At 46.2% G+C, this 19,774-nt stretch overlaps 1 protein-coding gene across 15 annotated transcripts in view; it reads left to right on the top strand.

Moving 5' to 3' along the window:
* The first annotated feature begins 15,219 nt into the window (after positions 1–15,219).
* The window catches only part of SAP130 (Sin3A associated protein 130), an 88,018-nt gene continuing 83,463 nt past the window's right edge, over positions 15,220–19,774 (top strand). For 4 of the 15 annotated variants that reach the window (XM_063790408.1, XM_054678974.2, XM_016949704.4 and 1 more), the window contains exons 1-2: positions 16,565–16,706; positions 17,502–17,619. In XM_063790408.1, the coding sequence (XP_063646478.1) occupies positions 16,635–16,706; positions 17,502–17,619 (190 nt within the window). In that variant the 5' untranslated portion in view covers positions 16,565–16,634. Of the gene's footprint in view, positions 15,867–16,491; positions 16,707–17,501; positions 17,620–19,774 lie in introns of those variants that run through there. The other 11 variants (XM_063790410.1, XM_063790407.1, XM_016949703.4 and 8 more) reach the window with 9 other exon arrangements.

Raw genomic sequence — 19,774 nt, 5'->3', positions numbered from 1 at the left:
AGGAATTCAAACATCCCTAGGTCTGAAATGAGATTTCAGTAGTTTAGAAGGCAATTGTGTTTCTTTTGATAAGAAGCTTTCTTAGTTTAGATAAGAAAATTTCAGAGAGAGTCCCTCTGTGCACTTTGGGGGAGGGGAAGGGAGAAAGAACAATACAAGATTAGAGGGTCCTTGATTCTGGGGCTTATTTCTGAGGCATTTCAATTTTCAGAAATACTCAGCATGCCCAAGTGCCATGTTTTAGAGAATCATTTCTGCATTTCTCCATGCCAACATCTGGCTTTTCACATATTCTGATGCCTCCTCTTCCCCAGAGGATTCCTCTGCTGTGTTTCTGCTTAGCCTTAGTCTTTGTTTTTTTATGGGGCCAGAGACGGGGCTGGGAAGTTGTCAGAGTTGAAGAATAAAGAGAGACTAGAAGAGCATCAAGGATATTTAGCAAGTGGCAGGGGGATTGAAGACTGAGCTAGCGTTAGAAACAAGTCTTTGTGTCACAAAAGAAATAGCACTGGAACAGAAATTTTCTCAGCAAGGCAAATTTACTTCTGCAGAAGGGTGCAACTTGCATCAGTCACGATTGCAAGAGCACACCGAGCAGGGTAGGGCAGGGGTTTTTATCCCTAATGAAATTGGTTCCTACTGCTGTGTTCTTTCTTCATTGGCTGGGGTGGGACTGCATAGTCTAAACTAACCCAATTGGTTAATGTTTGAAATTGAACACAGCTATCTAGGTGGGAAGGGGAAGGCTATCCATTATGCATGTCTAGGCATATCTGAAGGCATATCTAGGCTTCTCAGGGCATGTCAGGGCATGGCAGGGGTGGGAAGGGTTGTTTACAGCAGGGGTAACCAGAGAAACAAAGAAATGGAAGAACAGGGAATTAAAACCTTTTGAAGAGGAATTTATCATCTCTGCCAATTTCCCCCTCTAGATTTTGTAGTTTTTCCTCTTCAAAATGTCTTAGCATATCTCAGCTCGGTTGTTCTTCTTGGGCATCTAGAAGGAAGAGTTTATCTGAATAGGGTGGGGGTGAACTAAGGGAGGTTTTGGTGAGAGCTGTTTCTATAATCTTTGCACTAAACCACGAATACAGTATATGATACAGCATCCTACAAGAATGAGCACACCTATAATGATTACAAGGGAGGTGAGTATTGAGGTCATAATTCCTTTCCATTTTCCAAACCATTTTTCCATGAGGCTTTGTAAAGGGGTCATTTATTCTAGAATTTTTAGCTAACTAATTTGATAAGGAGGTAAGACCTTGTAAGGCTTTTTTTATTGTTCCATTGGGGATGGTGTTATTAGGAATAAAAGTACAACAATGGACTCCAAACATGACACAACCCCCACATTTTTCAGCTAATATCATGTCAAGGGCTATTCTATTTTCCCAGGCCATTTAGCTGGTACAGCCTAATTGTTCAACTATTCCTTTAACAGCATCTCTAGTATAATTAACAAAGTGTTGTTGATTATAAAAGATATAATTTATCTAAGCTACATTCTTGTTTACAGTTGACCACCAGAACAATACAGACTCGAATCCTGCAGCTATTTGATTTCAGGATTTGAATTCATCTGGTATCCCTCATGGTACTCTGGTAGCGTCTATATAAATATGAGGATCAAATGATCCGTGAGAGACATCTCTCTTTTTAAAATATTCTGTTTTCAACTTTCTTGGTTGATGAAATGTCAAGGTGAAAGGGATAGCCAATTGAATTAGAGTGTAAGTGCCGCTCCAGTTACTTGGCAGAGTACCAAGCAATAGTCCCCCGCAATACCACCACGTACCTGCTCGGGGATGAACAAGGGCAGACTGCTTGGTAAGCTCTTGAAAAGGCTTGGTTTCACTGCACCCTGTTAAGTCTCCAAGGAATTCTAACATTTCCCCCTGCCATGAAAGGCATGAGGTGAAGTTAACATCAGGGACTGGAGGCCAGATGGCCCTCAGGGCTGACCCACAGGGCTCTTGACCTCAGGGAACAGCAGTGAAAGAGTCTTGCATGACTCATCACCCCAGGCTGTGGGGTTCTGGAAGAGAGCTACCATACAGCTCATGCCCGGTCATGAGAGTCCGTGAGTGGACCACCCAAGTGGAAAGGGGACAATTCGGGTCTCTGGCCTGCCTGTCGCACAAGCATAACAGTCACTTTTGTTTAGCTTGTGAACAGAATATTTAATCCATTCCAGACAAGCATTTGCATCCTGATACCATGTTTCAATTGCTATAATTTGTTTTAAATCTTTAACCACTACAACAGCTACTTTGGTTTTATCATTGGATATATAACGAGAAAAGGTTTGGTTAGCAGAGAACTTAGGAGAGGGAGAAGGGGGTGCAGGAGGTGGGGAAGCAATGAAGCACATTTCAAAGGATCCTATGGGGTCCTTCCCTGAGACTTCTGCTCCTATATCATAAAAATGGCTTAATGAAGGGGAAGAACTCTGGGGAGCAGAGATGGTAATCTGTGCTGGATTACATTGGTTCAGCTGACAATTGAGAGGGATAATTCCTTTAGTAAAATGAATATATGGTTTTAAGAAACTGCAAGTGCTCGTTGGGGTGGTTCATACTTGCTCTTTAGTATTTCATAGAACATTGGACCAACTTCAGCAGAGAAGCTCTGCTCTAAGAGGACAAGATTCCTGGTTCACACTGGAATCTTCGTCAAACTTTTCCCTAACTAACTTATCCCAGTTAACAAATGCCCAACCTGAGGAGAGCCAGGAAGGACAGAGAGACTTTTCTGAGGTGGAGAGTTGCTTTTGACTTGACAAATCTCTGTGGGGTATAACAAGGCAAGCATCAAAGGTAATAGTTTGGGGTGAGCTTGACTTGGTTACATTAATGATAAGGGGACTAGCGATGGTCGGGGGCAGGGAAGGAAAGAAATACAGAACAAGAGGGTTAAACCTGCTTTAGACTTAGTTTGGAAAGAGTTGGTCCTGGAACAATGGTGCATGATTCTGGGAAGGGTGGTGCCTGCTTAACTTGAGTGTGATGAGTCCAGCTCTTCTCAGTGGTCCGAACTGCTGTCTCAGTTGTTAAGAGCACTAAATAAGGTCCTTCCCAAGTGGGCTCAAGCTTCCCTTCTTTCCAACTCCTGATGAGGACGTGATCTCTAGGCTGGTGTTGGTGAACTGGAAATTCAAGAGGTGGAGTCTGGGCTAGAATGCCTTGAGTCTTAAGGGAAGAAAGGGCAGAAGGCAGACCTAATATATAGTTTTTGAGAAACTGAGTGAGGGTTTTCTCACTCAAAGGCAAATAGGTCTCGGCTGTCCTCTGCTATTGGACAAGCCCAGAAGGCATCTTTTAAATCTATTACTGTAAGCCACTGGTGACTGTATGGGATCCTACTGATAACAGTATAAGGATTGGGAACAACAGTGTGTGTAGTTTGGACTATCTGATTAATAGCTCTAAGGTCTTGCACTAACCGGTATGACCTGTCTGGCTTCTTTACAGGCAGTATTGGAGTGTTATAGGGAGACATACAGGGTTCAAGAAGCCCATCACGGAGGAGATCTTTAATTATAGGTTTTAAATTTACCCTGGCTTCTAAAGGAATAGGGTATTGCTTTCGCTTTACTACTTCCCCAGGGGTTTTTAATTTAACAAGAATTGGAGGAATCTGTAACTTTCCTCTATTCCCGTCTTTTGACCATACCTCGGAATGAATGTGTTCTTCATCTGTGGTGGTGAGCAAGTTTAGAGAGGGGAGGAATTTTCCATGATTGATTTGGAGGCCTAAGCCTAATTTTAGCATGAAATCCCTTCCTAATAGATTTGTCCCTGCTTCTGGAATTAATAGAAATTTGATACTAGCTGATCGGTTTTTATATTTCACTTGTGTCTCCTACTTACTGGTTCCTTCTTTAAATCCATATTTTCATTCCTGGGTGTTATGTCTCCCCCCATCTCTCTCAGCCCCTATGTCCTACCCAGGACAAAGCACTATTAGTTGGCCTAGCAGAGAGGAGCTGAGCCACTGACGGGAGTGTGCTGACGGTCCTAGTAGGCCCTGACCGCAGCCAGCCACACCTTTGCAGGGACTCTGGTTGCCGTAAACACACAGCTGGGCTGAAGTGGGCAATGCCGGGCGCAAGAGCCCTCCAGAGTGGTCCCTCAGCCAACCTGTCCCAGCCACCCAGCTTGCAGCCGAACTTGCCTTTCTTCCTCTTTCCTCGCCAGCTTCACAGTCATGCCGGGATGGGGTAAAATGACAAGCTTTTATCTACTTTAAACAGTCATGCCACACTGCCAACACAGTTTTCAAAGCATTATAGCCTTCAAAGAGATCCTTTCTTCCTTTTCTAATTTTAAGTTCGAAGGCTTCGCTTTTTGGTGCTCTTTATATGGCTTGGAAAGTGGGGGCCTAGGCTCTTTATAGGTTCTCGCCCCCTGAGTACTGTGTGGTATGGTTGACAGCAGAAGTTTTGCCTTCTGCTTGTGTTTGTTGTTTCTTTTTGTCCCTTCTTACGTACACTTTTGAGCCTCCCTAAGAAGTTTACTCATGGGACAGTTTTTCCAATTTTCTATCTTTTGTAATTTCTTTGAAATATCTGTCCAACTGTTAGTAAGAAAATGAAGTTTTAACATTCCCTGCCCAAGAGGATCCTCGAGATCTAGACCTGCATACTTTCTCATTTGTTCTTTTAATCTGTCTAAAAATTCTATAGGCCCTTTATCTTTCCCTTGCTGAATATGAAATGCTTGGGTAAGATTCTAGGTTCAGGGTACTGATTTTTAATTCCTTTTATTATCATTTCCCTAAGGTCTTGCATATTTTCTTGGTGGGCTGCATTGTTATTGTCCAACCAGGGGTCTTGGGAGGGGAATTTTTGATCTGCTGCAGGAACGTTTTGGCCAGGAGGGTGTTCACGTTCCCAGACTACCATAGCAGCTCTACGAATGATGCTTCTTTCTTCTTCTGAAAAGAAGTTGCCTAGGATGGACATTAGCTCAGCCTAAGTATGTAACTGTGGTCCTAGAAAGTGGTCAATTTGGTTTGCTACCCCGTAAGGGTTGTCTAATAGTGGCTTAAGCTCTCTTTTTAGGTTTTGTACTTCTGAGCTGGTTAAAGGAGCATTTACAAAGCCAATGCCTCCTCCTCCTAGGGGCACCTCCCTCAAGGGGAAGAGAGCTGGAGCTGATTCCCCTAAGGCAGAGGGGAAGGGGAAGTTTGGGGAAGTTTTGAATATCTTTTTTACATTTCTCTATTTCACGTTGAAGTTCCTTTAGGGAAGGGTACTTAGGCTGGTAGTGAGTGGGCTCTTGGGATGATTCCCAAGAGGCAGGGTTATAAGGAGGGGGAACAACGGGGGTAGGAGAAGGGTCTGGGACAGCAGCTGCTTGAGGGGGAGGAAAGTTAGGAGTGTTTGGTGGGGGAAGGTGATTTAGCAGGTCCAAGGTGTAGATTGCTTGGGGTTAAGAGTTTCAGTTTCCTTAGGGGAAACATTCTCTGGCTTATGCTTATCTCTTAGAGTTTTGGGGGGTAGAGAAGAACAGGTCCTTGTCACCAAAACAAGGCATAATCTATCTCTTCTTGGGAAACAGGACTCTTGATATTAACATGTTCTATTAGAAGCTGACAAATCCAGTACTCATTTGACCCAAATTTTGTCCACAAAACTGAGGGTTTGAGGATTGGTTCCTGGGTCCAAATAAAACTATTTTATCATTTGTTGCTTTATCTTATGCTTAGTCCTTTATTATCTTTCAAATACTTTAACATGAGACCTAAGGGACTATCAAGGGGAATATCATTGCTGTTAGGTTTATCCTTTTTACTTCCTGTCTTACTTGGGGTATTTCCAATCTTGATGGTTTTGGGGTGAACCTTAACTTCCCCTACTGGAAATTTTTTTGCCTTCCCTAATACTAGAGGTTTGTGTGAGGCTCAGTGCCCCCTACTGGAGATTTCTCACCTTTCCTTTCTTCTAGAGGCTCAATGCCTCGTATTAGGGATTTCTTGCCTTCCTTTTCTCTAGAGGCTCAACCCTCCCTGGTGGAGGCTTCTTGCACTCTTTTCCTTTCATTTCATCCTCTCTGGCCACTTCCCCAAAGGGAACATCGGGTCCCTCTTCACGTTGGCGGGTCAGTATAAACCCCTGATGGGACCCTTGAAAGGCCGCCATATGAGGTGACCATGGAACCACAGATTGAACTCAACTCACTCTGCACGCTAGTAGTGCTTATTCACACACTTACAGCTTTCAACCTCCAAGATGTCCCAACAATCAAGGAAATACGTTGTCAACCCAGTAATGTTTCTTACCTTGGTCTGTGCACAGAGTTACCTGGTTGCCATGGTATATGATGATCTTTTTCTTTTTTTTTCCCAAGTTGTTGGTCTGTTTTTTCCTGCATTGCTGAGAGTCCAGGTTTATTCGTCACACCAGGTGGGTCTTGATTCCTTACCCCTGAGTCCACTGCAGTGAGGCAGCAGGGCACACCTCCTCACAGGAGAGGACTGGACCCTTCCCCAGAGGAGAATGGGAATCCTGGACAAACCCCCAAATTTGTTAGAAACAAGCTTCAGTGCTGCAAAAGAAATAGCACTCAAACAGAAATTTTCTCAGCAAGGCAAATTTACTTCCGCAGAAGTGTGCAGCTTGCGCCAGTCACAATTGCAAGAGCACACTGAGCAGGGTGGGGCAGGGGTTTTTATCCCTAATGCAATTGGTTCCTACTGCTGTGTTCTGTCTTCATTGGCTGGGGTGGGACTGCACAGTCTAAACTGACCTGATTGGCTAATCTTTGAAATTGAACACAGCTATCTAGGTGGGAAGGGGAAGGCTATCCTTTATGACATAATGCATGTCTAGGCCTGTCAGGCATGTCAGGGTGCAGCAAGGGCGGGATGAGTTGTTTACAGCATGGGCAACTATAGAAACTAGAGAAACAAAGAACTGGAAGAACAGGGAATTAAAAACTTTTGAAGAGGAATTTATCATCTCTGACGCTAGGAAAGTCAAAAGGCAGTTGACCAATGTCTGAATTAGAGGTGTTACAACAAAAATGCGGATGTAAATCAAAAACAAAATTCTAAGTCCTCCAACTGACTGAATGGAGCCCCCTCTCCACCAAGGTGACCCAAAGACACCTGAAAAACTAGTTCAGGCTGTGACAGGAACGGGACGTTTGGACATGCCTCATTGTACTCTCCTTCCCTTCCAATTTGGGCACAACTGACCAGCATTAACATTGAAACAGAGATCATAAGACTGACAAAACAGATTATTTGTAGCAAGAAAATAGCAAATTCCAACCTGACTCTACTATATCATGACATGACAAAGAAGGAAATGAAAATATTTTACCTCAAAATATATTTCTTTGCCATACTTTGAGATGACCCTGCAAAGCCATATTTTGCAGGGAGAAATTTGCATCTGTGAAAAATCTCTATCAATATAACTAGATTTTTTCCCCCTTGCAGGTCCTCCCAATCCTGAAGAGAGTAACTAAGAGTTCAGCATCCTTTAAAGGTCTAAATAAGAAGCATTTGGCCAGGCACAGTGGCTCACACCTGTAATCCCAGCACTATGGGAGGCCAAGGCAAGTGGATCACTTGAGGTCAGGAGTTTGAGACCAGCCTGGCCAACATGGTGAAACCCTGAAATCCTGTCTACTAAAAATACAAAAAAAAACAAAAAACAAAAAACCCAAAACATTTGCCATCTCTCTCTAAGGGTGACCACCTATGTAGACTTCATCTACGTAGTAAGAACCTTGATCTCCACAATCCCTGATCTTAATCCAAAGACTCCTTTCTCTTGATTCCAGGTCTTTAGATAATCACTTTTTTTCGGGGGGGTGGTTGGAGGGACCAGGTTCTCGCCATGTTGCCCAGGCTGGAGTACAGTGGCATGATCAGAGCTCACTGAAACCTAGATCTCCTGGGCTCCAGTGATGCCCCCACCACCCTCAGCCTCCTGAGTAGCTAGGACTATAGACATGCACCACCATGCCTGGCTTTTTTTTTGTTTTTTTTTTTGTTGTTGTTGTTCTTTTTTGGTAGAGACAGGGTTTCACCATGTTGCCCAGCCAGGTCTCAATCTCTTAGGCTTTAGGGATCCTCCCACCTTGGCATACCAAAGTGCTGGAATTACAGGCATATCCCAACATGCCTGGCTAGATAATAACTTATCTCTTTCAACCAATTGCCAATCAGAAAATCTTTTAATCTGGCTGGACACAGTGGTTCATTCCTGTAATCCCAGCATGTTGGGAAGCTGAAGCAGGTGGATTGCTTGAGCCCAGGAGTTCAAGACCAGCCTGGGCAACATGGCGAAACCTTGTCTCTACTGAAAATACAATAACAGCAAAAAATTAGCCAGGCATGGTTACACGTGTCTGTAGTCTCAGCTACTGCAGAGGATGATGTGGGAGGATCACCTGAGCCAAGGAGATTGAGGTTACAGCAAGCCATCATTACACCACTGCAGTCCAGCCTAGGCAACAGAGTAAGACCCTGTCTCAACAACAACAAAAAGAAAATTTTTGAATCCACCTATAACCTGTAAGCACCCCTTCCCCTGCTTCGAGTTTTTCTGCCTTTCCAGATTGAACTAATGTATACATCACATGTACTGGTTGATGTCATCCGTCTCCCTAAAACATATACAACCAAGCTGTAACTCAACCACCTTGGGCACATGTTCTCAGGACCACTTGAGACTGTGCCTCAGGCCATCGTTATATCATACTTTGCTCAGAATAAACCTGTTTAAATATTTTACAGAGTTTGGGCCGGGCGCAGTGGCTTACACCTGTAATCCCAGCACTTTGGGAGGCCAAGGCAGGCAGATCACCTGAGGTGAGGAGTTTGAGACCAGTCTGGCCAACATAGTGAAACCCCATCTCTATTAAAAATACAAAACTAGGCCAGACGAGGTGGCTCACGCCTGCAATCCCAGCACTTTGGGAGGCCGAGGCAGGTGGATCATGAGGTCAGGAGATCGAGACCATCCTGGCTAACATGGTGAAACCCTGTCTCTACTAAAAATACCAAAAAAAAAAAAAATTAGCTGGCCGTGGTGGCAGGCACCTGTAGTCCCAGCTACTCCGGAGGCTGAGGCAGGAGAATGGCATGAACCCATGAGGCGGAGCTTGCAGTGAGCCAAGATCACACCACTGCACTCCAGCCTGGGAGGCAGAGCAAGACTCTGTCTCAAAAAAATAAAAAAATAAAAAATAAAAATAAAAATACAAAAATTAGCCAGGCGTGGTGGCAGGCACCTATAATCCCAGCTACTCGGGAGGCTAAGGCAGGAGAATCACTTGAACCCAGGAGGCAGAGGTTGCAGTGAGCTGAGATGGCGCCACTGCACTCCAGCCTGGGTGACAGAGTGAGACTCTGTCTCAAAAAAATAAAAAAATAAAAAATTTACAGAGTTTGGCTTTTTTTTTTTTTTTTTTGAGATTGAGTCTCACTCTGTCACCCAGGCTGGAATGCAATGGCGCCATCTCGGGTCACTGCAACCTCTGCCATTCAGGTTCAAGGGATTCTTATGCCTCAACCTCCCCAGTAGCTGGGACTATAGGTCCACGCTGCCACATCTGGCTAATTTTTGTATTTTTTAGTAGAGACGGGGTTTCACCATGTTGGCCAGACTGGTCTCGAACTCCTGACCTCAAGTGATGTGCCAGCCTTAGCCTCCTAAAGTGCTGAGATTACAGGCGTGAGCCACCATGCCTGGCCAAGTTTGGCTTTTTTTGTCAACATAGGTACTGTGGTATATAAAAATATTATGGTAAGAAAACAAGCCAGGCATGGTGGCTCATGCCTGTAATCCCAGCATTTCAGGAGGCCGAGGTGGGAAGATTGATTGAGCATAGGAGTTCAAGACCAGATTGGGCAACATATCAAGACCCCATCTCTACAAAAAAATTGTATGCTATACACTTTTATACAACTGGCAGAGCAGTAGTTTTATTTGTTGTTTTGTCTTTTAAAATAGATATGGCAGCCGGGTACACTGGCTCAAGCCTGTAATCCCAGCACTTTGGGAAGCTAAGGCAGGAGGATCACCTGAGGTCAGGAGTTCAAGACCAGCCTGGCCAACATGGTGAAACCCCATCTCTATTAAAAATACAAAAATTAGCCAGGCATGGTGGTGCACACCTTTAATCCCAGCTACTCGGGAGGCTGAGACAGGAGAATCGCTTGAACCCAGGAGGCGGAGGTTGCAGTGAGCTGAGATCACGCCGCTGCACTCTAGCCTGGGTGACAGAGCAAGACTGTGTCTTGAAAAAAAAAAAATTAAAATAGATATGGCGTCTCACGATGCTGCCCAGGCTGGTCTCGAACTCCTTGGCTCAAGGGATCCTCTTGCCTCAGCCTCTCAAAGTGCTGGGATTACAGGCATGAGCCACCACACCTGGCTCAGTTTTTTTTACACCAACATTTTGTTTTGTTTACACCAACATTACCGCAAATATATGAGTAATGCTTTGCACTAGATATTATGACAGCTAGAAGGTCACTAGATGACAGGAATTTTTCAGCTCCATTATAATCTCATGGAACTAGTCATATATGCAGTCTGTCCTTGACCAAAACATTGCCATGGACCACATGGCTGTATAAGTTAACATCGTACAGGAAGTGCCATCCCACCACCTCTGCCATTTGCCATTGGTTAGTAGAAAGTCGCAGGTCCTACCCACACTCCAGGCAAAGGAATGATCCCTTTGCCTTGGTTCCTACATAAGGGTAGGACCACTGGGAAGAGATCACGGGGGACCATCCTAGAGTCTCCTGCCACACCTGGCATAGGTGCTGCTCGGGTGGGGACAGTGGTATAGAATGTGATACCAGGAAGAGAGAGATTCTTTAGTTTGCCCAGGGTAATAAACAGATGGAAGTTGTAAAAATGATGGATACAGGCAAGCTCAAAAGCAACACATCCTTTCTGGGTATGGCTCATTTAATCTACACAACAAACTGGAGATAAATAAGGGTATGCTCATGTTACACAAGTGACCTGGAAGAAACTAGGCTTTCCTTGACTGGGAGGTTGAGTCAAGGGGAGTATTTGGACAGATGGCAACTGCAGAGGGTCAGTATCGTTAGACTGCTCACGCAGTGACTAAGTGAGAACCGTCTGGGTCCGATGGTAAAGAGGCCCACCAAAGTGTAATTACCTGGCTGACTCTGGGCATACTGCCTATGAGTTAGCCCTGCTCCACAATGAGCAGTACTATTCAATAAAAAGTTGCAGGCTACTACCACCAGTTTGCCCTGGAATTCTTAAAAAAAATTTTTTTTAAGAGAAAAAAATGCAACAAAGTGTTGGATCACCCAGTGGGTTCTTCCTGTCCACTGTACAGACAAAATCAATCCACTGAGACCGTGGCATTGCAGCAGAGAAAGTGTTTAATTGACAGAAGGTGGGCAACAGGGAAGAATTAGAGTTATCACTCAAACCAGTCTCCCCGAAGGCTCAGAGCTTAGGGTTTTTATGAACAATTTGGTAAGCAGGGGGATAGGGAATGAGTGCTACTGATTGGTTGGGGATGAAACCATAGGGGTGTGGAAAACACTCCTCGTGTGCTGAGTCTGCCTCTAGGTAGGGCCACAGGACCAGTAGAGCCATGAGTCACGAGTTCAGATCGGATCAGTATGAAAGATATCTCAAAAAAACAATCTTTACAACAGTGATGTTATCTATAGGAGCAACTGGGGAAGTCATAAATCTGAGACCTCTGGCCACATGACTCCTGAGCAGTAAAGGATTATAGAAACGGACTACTTTTTAGCAGAGTTCAGGCCCCTCTCATAATCCTATTCTTGTGGTCTTTCATTGGTTTACAAAGGTGGTTTTGGTACCCAAGCAAGGAGGGGGTTAGTTTTAGAAAGGGACTATTATCATCCTTGCTTTCAAGTTAAACTATAAATTCTGAAACATAGCTGAGTCTATACCCAGGAATAACCAAAGACAGTGTGGAGGTCAGAAGTAGGATGGAGTCAACTATGTTAGATATCTCTCACTGTCACGATTTTGCAAAAGTGGTTTCAATCACATCACCAAGTCTCAGGGACCATTCGCTGACATCTGACTGACTTCCACAGAACACTCACGTGGAGAATCTGCTTTTCTCTAGAAAATCACCGAGCAGATATGATGCCTATTGTATCTCTGCTTAATCCATTCAAAAGATCATGGGTGGACAACACTTTTTTAAATTTTTTTTATTTTTTGAGACTTGCTTTGTCGCCCAGGCTGCAGTGTAGTGGTGCAACCTTGGTTCACTGCAACCTCCACCTCCCAAGTTCAAATGATTCTCCTGCCTCAGCCTCCCATGTAGCTGGGATTAATTTTTGTACTTTTTGTACTTTTAGTAGAGATGGAGTTTCACCATGTTGGCTGGGCTGGTCTCAAACTCCTGACCTCAAGTGATCTGTCCGCCTTAGCCTCCCAAAGTGCTGGGATTACAGGTGTGAGCCACCACGCCTGGCCAATTTTCAAGAACCTCAAATACTAGTAAGCTCCTGAAACTGGCATAGGGCTTGAATACTTGAGGAGTGTAGAAGGTTCAGTCTGGCTGGGGCACAAGGTGTGTTTTCTGCACACCAAGCTCAGTTGATGGGAATTCTAAACCCTAGTGATAAAAGATGGGTGAAGCACCTGTTTCCCTTTAAGTGTCCACTATGTGCAGGACCAGAGACATGGATGAATAAAGCCATAGCTACTGTCCCAAGTAACTCAGGAAAACTCCAATTTCAATCATATAGTAACGCCGATGTGTTTGTGATTATATTTAGCAAACATTTATTGAATGCTTCCTGGATCTAAAACCCTGTTGACAGGAGATACAAAGATAAATAATTTCTCTGTTTGCCTACTCCAGGAGGAATATGGGCAGACACAGATCAGTGCTGTAAGAGAGGTACTGAGGAAGTTCTATGGAAATATTCTAGAGGGTGGGGAAAAGAGAGGAATTGGAAGAAGGCTTCTTGCCGAACGGAAACAGTTTTATTTCCAGTTCGGCATTATAGAATTGGCAGAACTCTTCTAGATGATTGCTGAGCATCCTAGCCTATTAGAAGGCACTTCAGGCCAGAGCAAAATGCTGGAAGCCAAACTGCGCAGATAACTAGTAGAAACTGTTGTTGGCAGAGTATCCAGTTTTTGGAGAGGCAGGAGAGACTAAATTATTAAGGCCTTTGGATAACGGGCATAGGGATTTGGAATATATTCCGAAGATATGGAAACATCGTGGATGGGAAGGATAGATCCAGATTAGTGATTTAGAAAAAGAATTCTGGAGGACATAGTGGGTGTAGGAAGAGATTTCAGTGGGGGCAGCAGCATTGCTGCAATTCAGATAAGAAATAATGACAGCTTGAGCCACAGCTATGGAAACAATAGAAAAGGAGGCAGAGGTGCATATCAATGTAATATGGCGGCTGTGGGAGATGGAAGAGTGTGGAACAACATATATGAAGCTGAAGACAGAAAGGATGGTGATGCCAGTAAGTAAACCCAGGTATCAAGGGGAATACATAGGGGAGGCAAATCAATAAAGGTGTTCAATACATTAACTTTGAGGGGCTTGTTAAGACTTCTGTGTGGATTGGCCCATCAGGCGGAAATATAGGTATACAACTCAGAGAGGTCACCTATGCATAGGTAACATTTTCAAAGATATTTGAGGCTGGGTGTAGTGGCTCATGCCTATAATGCCAGCACATTGGGAGGCTGAGGTGGGCAGATCGCTTAAGCCCAGGAGTTCAAGACCAGCCTGGGCATATGGTGGAACCCTGTCTCTATTAAAAAAAAAATATATATATATATATATACACACACACACACACACACACGTATATATACATATATACGTATATATACATATATACATATATACGTATATATACATACAACTCCATCTCAAAAATATATATTATATATATAATATATATATTCATATATAAATATATATTTTTGAGACAGAGTTTCGCTCTTGTTGCCCAGACTGGAGTGCAATGGCTTGATCTGGGCTCACAGCAACTTCTGCCTCCCGGGTTCAAGCAATTTTCCTGCCTTAGCATCCCGAGTAGCTGGGATTACAGGAATTTGCCACCATTCCCGGCTAATTTTGTATCTTTAGTAGAGATGAGGTCTTTCCCATGTTGGTCAGCCTGGTCTCAAACTCCTGACCTCAGGTGATCCGCCTGCCTCGGCCTCCCAAAGTGCTGGGATTACAGGCATGAGCCACGTGCCTGGCATATATATATATGTTTAGTGGGGTGTGGTGGCATGCGCCTGCAGTCCTGGCTACTCGGGAGGCTGAGGCAATAAGTTAGTTGAGCCGAGGAAGTCGAGGCTGCAATGAGCTGTGATCACGCCACTGGACTTCAGCTTGGGCTGAACTGAGAACCTGTCTCAAAAAAACAAAAAACAAAAAGGATGACATTTGAAACTGTGGAAATACATTAAACCATTTAGGAAGGCAGTATAGCATTAGCGTGTTGGAGCCCTGAAGAATGCTGTATTTATGAGAAAGAGGAGGTATAATGGAGCTTGAGATAGGAGTAGAAGCAGGAGACAGCCTGGTTCTAGAGGCCAAGGGAAGACATGAGGAGGAATTACTACTCGTCAGTAAGCTAAACAAGATGAGATCTAAGTGAGGACCGATGGGTTTGAAGTTGAGTAGGTGTTGGCAACTTTTGGGGAGCAGTCTGAGAAGAGTGGCAACTCCAAAAGGGATAAGGACTGCCTAGGCAGAGAGGAGGCTGAAGTCTATCACAGGAGTCACTCTTCAGAAGTTTGAGAATGAAGGCATGAAGGTGGAAAAGGAAAGTGGCTTGAAGAGGAGTATCTGAGACTCATCCCTGGGCTATAGCCAGGAGCTACTCTCTTCTAACCAAGCAATTGTCTTACACAGCTGTGCATGATAGGAAGAGGGGGGTTTGAGCCCCATTTATTTCCTAACTAATCACAAAACTCCAGGCCTAAATTACCATCTGGTAAGGGAAGAGGGAGACTTAATCTCTTATCAGACACAAATGTGGCCTCAAAAGATATGGCTAAGTCTTCTACAGGTGCATAAACTCCAACCCTGAACCCCAAACAAAATGACAAAATAAAACTGCCCCCTTCAGCTCCTTTATAATCCGGAAAGCGCGCGCAGGTGCGCCCCGGCCGCCCAGAGCCCTGCGCCCTGCCGGCCTGCTTTCACAGAGCCGCGACCGCGCGCGCCTGGCGGCTCCCGCCGCGCGTAGGCTGTGCCGACCGCGGTTCCCGGTGGGGACACCGAGTCCCACTCGCGGCATAGGGAGGCGGGCACCGTCACGACACTGGCCTGGCCCGCGGATCCCTTGGCCGCCGCAGTTGGCCTCCATTACCCTTTCCCGCGCCGCGCCTCCCCGCGGGGAAAATGAAACCCAGTGCCCTCAGGTTAAGGCATAGGGTGGGATCCACTGTCTTCTCACTTAGCCAAGAGAAAAGGCAGAACCGACTTCAGACAGCAAAGGGGTGTGTTGCCCTGGCCGGGTCGCCTGCGGCCCCGCCCCGGCGCTCTCCACCTCCTTCGCGGCCCGCCCTCCTGGCTCCGGCGACTACATTTCCCAGAGGACGCCGCGGCTCAGAGGGGCGGGCCCGTCCGCTCTCCCGCTCACCACCACCGGCGACTGGCTGACTCGGCAGGGGGCGGGGCCTGCGCCAGCCAATAGACGGGAGGCTCGTTACGGCGGCGGAAGCAGCGGCGCTGGAGTGAGGGGTGGGGGGCAGAGTGCTAGCTCCCCGGCGGTGGCTTCGGGTCCGGAGCCTGGGGACGTCGGCCCCACAGACGGAGAGCGCGCGGGAGCGAGCTCAAGGCGGCGCGGCGGCCACTGGGCGCAGCACCCAGGTAATGGCGGGACGGGCGCCCGGGAGGGAAGGGGAGGAGACGAGGGGGCGGGGCGGCCGAGCCGGGCTGCAGCGTCCGTCCCGTTGCGCGTCCCCGGGGAAGGGCAGAGGATCCTCGTCTCCTGCGGCTCGGACCGCGGCTCTTTCACGAGCAGGGCACGGCGGTTGGGCCGGCGACAGGGGCTGGGTGTCCTGTGGCGAGGAAGGGAGAGGCACCGGGAGGGGTGGGCTGACCCGGGCGTGGGGGCGTGGCGGACGTGGGCCTTGGCGGGGAAGCAGAGCGGCCGGGGGAGCGCGGGCGGGCGGGCGGCCGGCCCAGGGAGTTTGGCTCCTGGAGCAGTTTAAAGTGACTCTCCACATCCGGGCCCTGCGCCCGCCGCTTTCAGACCCTGGCTGAGGCGGGGCCTCCCCGCTCCCCGCCCCCCTCGCCGGGGGCGCCTGTCTTCCTCTGCCATTGGCTCAGCCTCGAGGGGTTTGGGCTGCCCCGGCCAGGCTCGCGCCTGATTGGCTGGCAGTCGGCGGGAGGGTGGGGCGGGCTCTGAACGTGCAGGTCGCTGTGGATTGGTCCTGGGCCTCCACTGACGCGTCGGGCGTGGGGCCAATGGGCGGGCGGGGGAGGCAGGGGCAGGTTCGGGGGAAGAGGACTGCGAGCACAGCGGCGGCCGGGTGGCGGGGGTGAGTGGGGCCAGCGGGGCTGGACAGCGGCGGGCCCCGGGCGCCGCCGCCGCGATCCCTCCCCGCGCCCGCCGAGCACATCGCCGCCGCCGAGATGGGCCCTCCGCGGCACCCCCAGGCCGGCGAGATAGAAGCGGGCGGTGCGGGCGGCGGGCGGCGGCTACAGGTAAAGAGGCACAGTGCTCGTCTTGTGGTCGGGTCCCCAGATCGCCCGTCCGCACCCCCACCCCGGAGACGGGGGTCTCACACTCCGAGGTGTCTGGAAACCGGCGTCCTCCGGTCTTGGCGGGGGCTTCGCGGTGGGGTGGGGTTGCGGGCGAATCAGGGGAGATCGCTTGGCTCCTGAGGGAAAAGTGGGGGGCGATTTTAGGGAAGATGGAGAAGGTGTAGGGTCCTCTGGCTCTGTGAGGGGATCTGTGAAAGAGAAGGAAAAGGAAATCCGTAAATGGAGGCCTTTGCCGAAAAGCATTGGAGAATTCCTTTTGCATCGGGTCTGGATGTAAGATATCCGATCTTTTCTTAGGGCTGGATATCTTCCTCCGAATGTTCCTATGACATACTGATCACAGTTCTGTTCACCTTGGTGTGAGATTTGAGTGTTTCAAAGAGACATGCCATTTTCCATAAAACTTTACACAGAGAAATACACATGCATTGTGGTAATACCTGTCATGTGACTCTTGTACAGGATTCAATGGTGATTTTTTTAGCATAGCAATCCACAAGTATTTATGGAGGGTCATAGTACCCGCCAGCTCCGTATAAACAATATTTGTAGAAAACTTAGGTAGTTTAGATAATATCTGCATTTATATTGATCCCAAGTTATTGTTTTTAAATAAATGATGCAGCATTTGCTTTTCCAAGGGACTATCTCATAGGTACTAAAGATGCTTTAATTTCTCAGTATTGATTCAGATCTCAGAATCTAGCAATAACCATATAACTGTATGTACTACAGGTGGAAATGAGTTCTCAACAGTTTCCTCGGTTAGGAGCCCCTTCTACCGGGCTGAGCCAGGCCCCTTCTCAGATTGCAAACAGTGGTTCTGCTGGATTGATAAACCCAGCTGCTACAGGTGAGATATGTAATATTCTAATATATTTTTTCCTACTTTAAGAATATTACCAGTTTTCTAACTTAAAAATTAGCAGATTCTTCTAGGATTTTAGTAAATTCTTGTTTCTTGAATTTGAAGAAAGGGTATTTTACTATTCTAATTTAAACAAGGCTTTTTTTCCTTCCTGTTTTAACCACTTCATTCACATAGAGTACACATGCAACTTATAGCAAAGCGTGCCTGTAAGAACTGTTTTTGAAATGCATTAATATATTCTTGTTTAATTAATGTCCAGGAGTATAGCATTAGTGCTGTGAGGGAGCCCAGAGGTGTTTAAGGAACAGATCTTGCCTTTTAGGAGTTTATTATCTAGGAAAAGAAGTGGAAAACAAAGGATATGCGGTTTCCCTATGGTATCTGTGGGGGATTGTTTCCAGGACCCACCTCAGATACCAAAATCCATGATGCTCCACTTTCTGATGTAAAATGGTATAGTGTTTGCATATTACCTATACCTATCCTCCAGTATATTTTAAATCATCTCTAGATTACTTGTAATACCTACTACAACGTAAATGGTATGTAAATAGTTGTTATACTGTATTGCTAAGGGAATAATGACAAGAGAAAAAAGTCTGTATGTGCTTAGTACAGATGCAACCAGGGTTTTTTTTCCCCCCTGAATATTTAACATCCAAAGTTGGTTGAATCCACATCAGGGAACCCATGGATACAGAGGGCTGATTGTATACACATAGATAAAACTTGGTTTTTAGTCTTATACCCTTTGAGTGGTAGAAATTAGTGGTTCTCAGTGACAGGTGTTTGGGGAGGTGATTTTTCCTCCAGGGGAGTACTTGGCAATATCTAAAGACAGTTTGGTTGTCACAACCAAAGAGTACTATTGGCATCTGATAGGTAGAGGCCAGGGATACTGCTTAACATCCTACAAGGTAATGGGAAGCCCCCCACAACAGAGAAGTATCCAGTCCAGTCAGCAGTGCTGAAGTTGAGGAATTCCTTCAAATACTCTTTTTCTCTATGTATTAAGTAAATATATGACATTGCAAAGTGAAATAAATGCTTTTCTATTCCTTTTTCTTCACCACTGGATTCTGGTGTTCCTTATGGTAAATGATACCACTGTCTACTCATTGCTCAAACCAGTAGCTGAGGCTTTTTTTTTTTTGCACAACAGGGTCTCACTCTGTCACTCAAGCGGGAGTACAGTGGCATAATCACAGCTCACTGCAGCCTTGATCTTTTGGGCTCCCCAGCTAATTTTATTTTATTTTTTATTTTTTAAGTTTTTTTGAGACAGAGTGTCACTCTGTGGCCCAGGCTGGAGTGCAGTGGTGCGATCTCAGCTCACTGCAGTCTCTGCCTCCTGGGTTTAAGTGATTCTTGTGCCTCAGCCTCTGAGTAGCTGGGATTACTACATGCGCTACCATGCCTGGGTAATTTTTTTTTTTTTCGCATTTTTAGTAGAGACAGGGTTTCACCATGTTGGCCAGGCTGATCTTGGACTCCAGACCTCAAGTGATCCACCCTCCTTGGCCTCCCAAAGTGCTGGGATTACAGGCATGAGCCACCACACCCAGCCACATGTTCAGCTAATTTTAAATTTTTTTGTAAAGAGGGGATCTCACAATGTTGCCGAAGCTGGTCTCAAACTCCTGGACTCAAGTAATCCTCCGTTCTCAGCCTCCCAAAGTGTTAGGATCACAGGTGTGAGTCACTGTGCTGAGCTGGAAGCATCTTTAATTGCTCTGCGTTTTCTTATGAGCTATGGCCCTTGTCTAATGTTCCAGCCTCATTTCTTACTATTTAGCCTTCCTCCTGCCAACTTAATTTTTTTTTTTCCAATGGAGATGGAGTCTTGCTATGTTGACCAGGCTTGTCTCAAACTCCTGGCCTCAAGGAATCCTCCCGCCTAGGCCTCCCAAAATTCTGGGATTACAGGTGTGAGCCACTTGCGTGGCCGCCAGCTTAGTTTTTGTTATAAATTTATTTTAGTTCTCTTTAGACTTGAAGTGACTTTAAGCTACTTATGACTCCTGCTCGATGGTATCTACTCATATTTCTAAATAAATGATTAAAAAATTCCCAATTTCATGACTTTGGGACTTTGTACATTCTTTTCCTTTTGCCATAGTCTTCCTTGTTCCTTTCC

Source organism: Pan troglodytes, chromosome 13, assembly GCF_028858775.2.
Source record: "Pan troglodytes isolate AG18354 chromosome 13, NHGRI_mPanTro3-v2.0_pri, whole genome shotgun sequence".
Classification (NCBI taxonomy): Eukaryota; Metazoa; Chordata; class Mammalia; order Primates; family Hominidae; genus Pan; species Pan troglodytes.
The sequence above is the reverse complement of the archived record's forward strand: the minus strand, read 5'-3'. Positions and strand labels throughout refer to the sequence as shown.